We start from the raw sequence: 8668 nt of genomic DNA, 5'->3' as shown, positions 1-8668 counted from the left end.
AAAGAATACTTTTTATTTTCCTTATAAAAGATTTAACCAGTACAAGAGCTCAAAATATGCGCCCGACGGCATTTGGCAATGTGAGAAAAAAAAATTTTCAAAAGCTCAAAGAACATCAGCTCGAACCTACCTACCCTACGCCTTTGCGCAAATGATTATGTTATGATAACAAATGCCCACATACAGATTTGGCAATGGCAATAGCAATAGATTTGACAGTTAGTAAGACAAAGATTTTATCCTGTCGAGATGCCCCGTAACTATTGATATTTGTTCATTACTGTTTGGTTAACCATTGGAGCTGAGTTTTAAAGTGAAGTTATTCTGATTACTGCACAAAAAGTTTCTAATTTGCAATGCCGCATTTAATACAAGATTCCGTAAGTAGAATATATCTGGCTATGCCATTTAATATTGTTTGTGTTCAGTATTTTAATTACAGTACACCCATGGTAGGACTTTAAATCAAGTAAAATTGTCTTCATTACGAAAAAATGTATTTTTAGTAAAAAAGATTACTATGTCACATTTTGTAAAAGATTCAGTATGAGAAATATAATTTGCGTTAGTATTATTTTATAGCAAATGTGCTGTATATTGTGTACTCTTTAACCTTTTACATGATGGAGTAGATATGACATCATCCTTTCTTAAAGCTTTGTAAAACTTTTTTAAATATATACATATATCGTATATAAATGAATATTCCAAAGAATTTACATAACGACACATAAATTTTGTGAAAATAATTCCAAGTTTTATAAACGGCGCCGTGATGTATAAATTATTTATTTATGTAGCTCTCAATTAGAACTTATATATTTGGGGTACTCATAACCCGTCGTAAAGCATCGTAAAATTATAAGTTTTTACACTTGTTTAAAAAAACTGTTGTTGGATTTCATACAAAAATTAGTACACATTTACAATTCTGAATGCTATGTTATAACCCCAATTATTACAATGATTTTGTGATGTTTAAATTCATAAGAAAAAAACATATATTTTTAATTACTGTTTATTCATTTAAGATGTAGGTTGTATACATACAAGAGTATATTTTGCATTATTTGTCTTATTTATATATACATATATTTAATTCAGTTCAACGAATTGTTGGTCAAAACTTTATTTGGTATAAATTATATACTAACATAATCTTAGACATTAATACATTTTAATCGGGTTTTCTTAAGCACTAAATGAGATTGACCACATTGAGTTGTAATTTGCCTTGTGTCAAACTTATGAAATTATTGTATAATTAAAATTTTACTAGTCCACTAAAGAGAGTATGTTATTATAACAAGATTAGATTAGATCAAATAAGATGCATGCAAGTCGACCTTTGGTCAATTGTGCCGTCCATTCTCTGCGTAACCTCATTATACCTAAGCGCTCTAAATATTAATAACGCGCTTATCCTAATTGAGGTGACGTGGCCTCTTTTCAGATATATGCTTTTGAGGTTTTGATTCATAATTCTTTCAAATTGCAGGACCATTATGCTCCATAACTTATAGTTTTTGAGATATTTGCATTTAAAGTTCAAAAATTCGACAATTCAAAAAGCATGTACATATCTCCTATTTATAATAAATTCTACACTTATAAGTTTAACTCTTATATCCAGTAACACTTCACTAATTCGTTTCTAACCATTTATTTTATTTTATATAGTGCAAAAATACCTTTTATTCAATATTAAATTTTGTATAATTTTTTTATATTCACACATTAACAAAAGGGTTGCATTCTAACAAATATCCAGTGTTAGCATATGTACATATTTTAAAAAAGAACAACACGAAATAAAGAAAATGTTATTAGTTTATCGCATAGAATAAAAAAAAATAACATCAATGTAGGGGGACCTCCTCTACATACCCATTTTAACCCCGAAATCAGGGGATGCTATTCTAAAATTTATCCCTTTCAGACCTAGGGATATTTTTCTTAATAATTTCGCATTAGACGTTGGAATACAATTTTTTCTGGAAATATATGCCAAAATTAACCTGAAAAACGCTTCCAAAGTGTCCATTTTTAAAAACAGGGCATCGCGTACTTGTGGTCTTTAGGTTATAAGCTGTAAAATATCCCCTCAAAAATAATACAGGATGATTCTTCAAATTTTTTATTTAACACAAAAATTTTCTAATACTTCACTATTTTATAAAAATCATTTTAACTTTAATTGTTTGAATAAAAGAAAAGAAAGTTAGGTTACTAAGAAATAGAAAGCAATTGTATATACTTTAATCAGTTACGTGTATGGTAATTTTCAAAACAGTCCTTATTTTTTGCTAGACTAAGGTTAACCTTACTTTTTTGGCATCTTCCTTCGACTTCAACAATTATTGCTATAAACCCTCGGCGGATCATCTGAAATTGAAGGCCAGTGGTCATTGCGATGATCATCAGGTGCATCATGAGGTCGATATTTTGTTCCGTAAAAGTCTTCCGGCAATTTAAAGGGTTCAACCTGATCAKGAGCTTCGAAGTAAGCTGCTAGTACAGTGCCAAGCTCCATTTTGAATGTTAGAAATGACTTGACTTTGGACTTTGGTAGTCCGGAAATCTTGCAGTCTCCTCTGTATTCCATCCATGAATTATAGATTGCCAGATCAAGAAAGTGAAAAAACACCTTGACAGTCCATTTCTTTATCCTCATTTTAATTCTGTAATATTCGAGCATTTGATCACACAAATCAATTCCTCCCCTAAACATGTTTTAGTTTTCAATTACTGAAGGTATGTCAACGGGCAACCGGCGTTTCAGATTTCTATTCCTCCTCTCAACTTCACCAACGCGGTCCTTTCCACATTTACTTGAAGCAGCTATAACCGCATACAAGATTTTTTAATCCAATAGGCCGGAGTTTTGATCTGATTACTTTCCGAGCAGGGCATCTTCCAGTGAATGGAATCATTTGCTCGTCAATCGAGTAGTTTGTTATGGGTGGTGATTTGACTCCAAGTATGCCATTCACGGGGAGGGAGTCGGTTGATGGATCCATTGTGAATGGCGGTCAGTGCCTGTCGGAAGTCTGTTGCGTCCGAGGTCCTGTCGGAAGTCTGTTGCGTCCGAGGTCCTGTCGGCGTATTGTTCGATGTCGTCGACGTGATCAGGGAATGACCTCTTGATGCTCCTAGGAGGCGGTTCCGCTCCAAGCAGATGACTGCAAGGATGATTTCTACGAAAACATCCCAGCAGGAACTGGTAGTTTGTGATATCAGTTGCTAATTCATTGCAGCGCTCCCTAATCATGCCTATGATGGGTTGTATTCTCCAAAATTTGTTAGTGGAATCTGGAACAGAAAAGTCAACAAAGTGTGTCTGTCCGTAGTTGGAGAAATTTGTCTCGAGACATTAAATTAAATATGGCACGAATTTTGCATTCATTTGACCAGTACATTCATATAGCAGGGTAGCCGAGGCAGCCCATTATGATTGCACACCCGTAAAATCGTTTTATATCGGCTGTTACATAACGCGCCTTTTCACCACGATTAGCCAAGACGTACTTTTTGATAAATTTCACCACATTCTCATAGTGGTATTTCGGAAAATAATTATTTAAGTATTCTAAAGGTGTCTTCACCCTTATTTGATTTTGTCAACCATAACTTATAGGATATGTGTGTTCGGAAAGGGTGCATTTTTCCAAATTTCTCTCCTGGGGTGGGGTTTAGGTATAGCGTTGTTGTTGTTGTTGTAACGGCARAATYCTGCCGAGTTGACAGTCCTTGGCCGGATAAAAATCCGGGTCCGTTCCGGTTTTCGTAGACCCGACTGTCGTGGGAATATAGTATAGCGTTCGATGACAGTTGTATCACCGGTGTCCCCGCGAAGTTTGATTGTTGAGCTTCTGGATCCCCTTCATCGTCATCTGTACTTTTATCGCTTTCTTCTCCATCGTTTACGTTAAACGGAAGTTTCATCACTGAAGTCTATATCAGATTGATCTAAAATGTCTAGGACTGCTACAACGTCATCGCTGTTGCCCAAGTCGAAAAATCTTCCTAGAAATTGGGAAGATAACACATTTTTGAGCATGCAACGAAACTCTACTCTGTGCCTGAATAACACAATTGTGATATCTGTATTTTACTGCCCTCCAATTAATAATAACTATCAGCAAATTAATTTAAATGAGCACAATCACTTGAGAAATTTTATGGTAACTTCAATCACTATCATAATTTTAGTTTTATATGTTTAAAAAGAATAAAAACACTCACCACTTGGACGCATGTCTAAGCTTGCTAAATTACTCYTTGAAACTAATAGCAGTAACAGTCAAAAACGCTACTGCCTTCCCCCTTTTCCTTCCTCATCGGCAAAATGTGTGCCCAGTGAAAAACGGCAAAAATGCAGAATTCAGCCATCTTTGTTTGTTTTCATTTGCACAATGTTGTCATTGCTCAATACGCATATATAGTTTTGTACACAGATATGTTTTCAATTACAATTTTTTATAATATAAAATATCAAAACTGAAAACAAACTATTAAAAATAGTTTATATATTTATAAATAATAGCATTCGACTCCAATTTTCAGTTATTTTAAGAAAATTTCAAATATATTGAACAAATTGAATTATAAAAGTTGATAATTACTACAGTATATAGATATTGGCAACCCTGGGTTGTGAGAGAGCAATCAGCTGACACGTTTAGACGGCAAAAACCAAAATGCTGTAGAATCTCACGTCATCCGACGTCAAAGAGAGAAGGGAGTAGCGTTTTTCACTGGGCACTTACATTGCGCGCCCATAAGATAGGTCGAATCAGCTGACACGACCCACGATTCTGCGTTTTTGACTGTTTCTGCTATAAAGCTTGTGATCCGCTATTTATCGTTCAAAAAAAAAATTTTTTTTTGCAGTTCTATTGAAAACAGTGCTCACAATCACAATCACTTGCTTGCAGATCTCACAATTGTTATAGCTGTGTGTGAAAGGGTGACCAGACATCTATTTTACACTTATATTTTGCACTTTTATATTCACTTACTTATTTCTTTAATTCGTTTTGTACACTTTCTTTTATATTCTATAGTGCAAGTTTGAATTAAATATGTAATTTATTATTCAATTGTATTTATTTCAGAACAACTAAAGAGTTGCAGTCTGTCAAATTAGGGGACTCGAAATAAATCTTTTTATTACCCGCCACTGGGGTGTGTCAAGTTTTTTTTGTGTGTGTTGATTCTGTTAATTTCATTCATGGTCACATTTGTTTTCAAATCAGCGACAAAACAAATATATTTAATACACCGATTTCATCGTTTACTTTATGTGCATTTCTATATACATATCTATATACGAGTGCATTGAAATCTTCCAACATGTGCACATACTGAAAGGTCTCAGAATGCTGCCGAGTTGACAGTCCTTGGCCGGATAAAAATCGGGGTCCGTTCCGCTTTTCGTAGACCTGACTGTCGTGGGATTTTTTAGCCGAGTTCGTCATTCGTCGTTTCGATTGACAAAACGACGGAACGCACTAAGCTGGTATTCAGTCTTATTGTTAACTTAGCGTTAATAAATTATTCCCATGCATTTTTATTTTCACGCGAATCTCAAAATTCGTATCACGAATTACTATATGGATAAAATTGTTATTAGAATAATAAATTTAAGAAAACTTCTAGAATGGGTAGCAACCTGAATTGGTGGTTACCTTATTTCTTTCTGAACTCGATTCCGAAGGTGGCCCTTATTATTTGTAGAATCGTATATTTTCATTCAGAACATATGCCCTTTGTGGTTTTTCTTCCAAACACCTTTCCTATATCGCGATTTTCGGCTCTACTGTCATTTTTMTTTTGTTAATAGGCCTAATTTCATAAAAAAGTTTTTAAAATCAAGTATTTAATCAATAGTCTATAAGGTATGTTTACATGTTACTGATTATAATTACGTTACTGATAATAATTATTTTGTGAACAAATTTCAAAGACTCGCGTAAAAAAAGTTCGTTTACGATTAGAGAAATTGAAATTGAATTTTTTCATGTGATTAATTGATTGAAAGATGAGGAATGCAACGCGACCTATGGTCTATTGTGTCCTCTCCTAAATCACATAGACTTACTTAGCTCCAGCGCATTAATGAACTCTAATAAAAAACCGGGTGCTAGTGAGGCGATGCGATCCCTATCCGGAAACATGGATCCAAGGCCTTAATCCTGCGTCTACAGACTGCTGTGCAGTCGATCAGCAGGTTATCCGGCGCTCCAGGCTCCCTGTCGCAGAACCGGCAGTTAGCGCAAGAAGATAGGCCCATGTTCTACAGATGCATATTCAGCTTGCGATGGCCAGTATAGCATGCGWCCAGTAGCCTGAGTTTGTTCCTGGGGATGTTTATCACAACTTTAAACCTATTGTATCTTCCAATTAGCAACTTGGCATGTCTCATACCGTGTGTTTGTTGTCAATGCTCTTACATGACAACTCCTTCCTTGCGGAGTAGCGACCTACCCCAGTAAAGTGTTCGGGTCCTACCATCTTGGTAGAGGTAGCGGAGCGGGCGAGCTCGTCCGCTAGTTCGTTGCCAGCTATACCTCTGTGATCAGGCACCCAGATTACTTGTACCTGGTTACGTTCCGCTAGGCTGTTCAGCCTTTCCCTGCACTCCTGCACTAGTAGCGATTTGATMTCGTAGGAGTAGATCGCTTTTAGCGCCGCTTGACTATCGCTGAGAATGGCTATTCGCTCATTGCAATAGTTGCATAAGCGTTTATTTCTACACACCGACTTATGTCAAAAACTTCTGCCTGTAAGATGCTCGGGAACTCTCTCATGGGTATGGAGAGCTTAGTGCGTGGGCCCACTTCAACGTGCTATTTCTCAACATCAGCTCGAGATTGGAGTCGTTCCACTCGTCCTTGCTGCCGAGGGTCACCTTAAACTTTTTCTTGAAGTTAACTGTTTTGGTAGTGCTCTCCTTCGGAAGGAGGGCTAATAGTATATTGCCACTTATCTTTTCCTTCGTCTGGGACGAGATTACCTTGACTTTGCTACACCCCTCTGCCGTTATTTGCGGAAGTGTGTGCTTACGTTCGTATGCAGACACAGGCTAGACGCTGTAGCTTCGATAGTTTGGTCTTTACCGAAGTCTGCGACGCTATTGAGGCGTTTCCTCCGATTCCCACGACAGCCGGTTCTACGTTACCGGAATTCACTCGGATTTCATCCGACCAAGGGCTGTTCTTTCGGCGATCTAACCCCGTTCAGATCGGTGAATGTTAATTTGTGTGTGTCATCACTAGAGCAACTCCTTGCAGCAGGGTTGCTCCGTATCCTCCTGACTCGTGCTGGTATTGAGTCCAACCCGGGCCCGGAGGAAGTCTTCTGCTGCGTTTGCGCGAAAAGGCTCCATCCAAACTYCWCCTCGGTCAGGTGCAACACATGCAATGGATGGAGCCATCTTAAGACCTGCTCAGGCCTTAAGACCCATAGGGAATGGACCACGCGTTACGTGGCCCCATGTTTCCTACTGCGACGCTAGCCTCTACGGCTGTGCAATCTACACATAGTTCGCGCGCTGCGCCGCCACCCACCTCAAGTGGCCAACAGAGGATCTCCACGGTCCGCCGGAGCTCAACTAGGCAACATAGCACCCAATCTGACTTGTCCCCCGCCCGTAAAGTATCGCGAGCGAGATAATGGTGGTGGCCTAACCTTCATATTTCACAACACCGTGCAGTATCGTCTAATTGATGAAGACATCGAACGCAGGGATACTATCCTAGAATGTCAGGGCATAGCTGTCCGGTCAGGTGCTAGGTGACTTTAACGCGCACCACGATCTTTGGCATTCCTGTCTGTCAAAAGACCGTAGGGGGATGGAGCTGGCGGAACAGATTAACGATTCGACATTCTGCACAATGAATGACGAAGCCCCACCAGAGTTATGGGCACTTGTAGTAGCTCGCCCGATATTACAATCGCTAGTGGTGGTCTGATAAATAGCATAACCTATGCTAACCCTCGCATCAGACCATCTACCCATAATTATCTCGATCGAGAAACCTGCCGATTTCGTTTCTGTGGACAACCGCACCTTCGTTAACTTCAACAAAGCTAACTGGGTCSBCTTCACAGAATTTACTGAGAGCACCTTCAACGCTBTACCCATTCCTACGGACGTATGCGTTGGCGAACGTCAAGTCCGCAAGGTGATCGCAGCAACTACCGCTCGCTTCATTCCAGCTGGACGAATAGCGGAAATCCGCCCCAACTTTGGGCTTGGTATAAGCTTTGGGCTACTGTCAAAGCTTTGTCCAACCCGAAGAGTCATGACGACCGAGTTGAAGTTCAATTYGATGGTAATGCCTCTTCGGACCTGAAGAAGTGCGCGATCTATTTTAGCCGGCAGTTTACACTGCACCCTTCGGCAGATAAAGCCAAACGATGTGTTAACCGACGGCTGCGCAAAATGCCAAACGACGGCGCGTCACTGACTTTCACCGATGAAGACGTTCAGAGTGTCATCAACAAAGCAAAATCTTCCAAATCCATTGGCCCTGATGGAATCAACATGCTAATGCTAAAGCATCTAGGCTCGACGGGAGTAAAATATCTCACCAAAGTCCCGATGTGTGGAAAATCGGAAGAGTGGTCCCACTACTGAAACCTGGGAAACCCGCCAACAAAG

The 8668-nt window shown here is 38.7% G+C and overlaps 1 protein-coding gene across 1 annotated transcript in view; it reads left to right on the top strand.

Moving 5' to 3' along the window:
• Positions 1–232: 232 nt before the first annotated feature.
• Positions 233–8668, top strand: part of LOC108968482 (thioredoxin-2) — a 16635-nt gene continuing 8199 nt past the window's right edge. The window contains exon 1 of the mRNA XM_018932543.1: positions 233–380. Within this exon, the coding sequence (XP_018788088.1) occupies positions 357–380 (24 nt within the window). The 5' untranslated portion in view covers positions 233–356. The remainder of the gene's footprint in view (positions 381–8668) is intronic.

This window comes from Bactrocera latifrons, unplaced genomic scaffold, assembly GCF_001853355.1.
Source record: "Bactrocera latifrons isolate USDA-ARS-PBARC rearing strain unplaced genomic scaffold, ASM185335v1 scaffold_218, whole genome shotgun sequence".
In the NCBI taxonomy this organism is placed as follows: domain Eukaryota; kingdom Metazoa; phylum Arthropoda; class Insecta; order Diptera; family Tephritidae; genus Bactrocera; species Bactrocera latifrons.
Note: the sequence above shows the minus strand (reverse complement) of the source record. Positions and strands in the feature narration are given on the sequence as shown.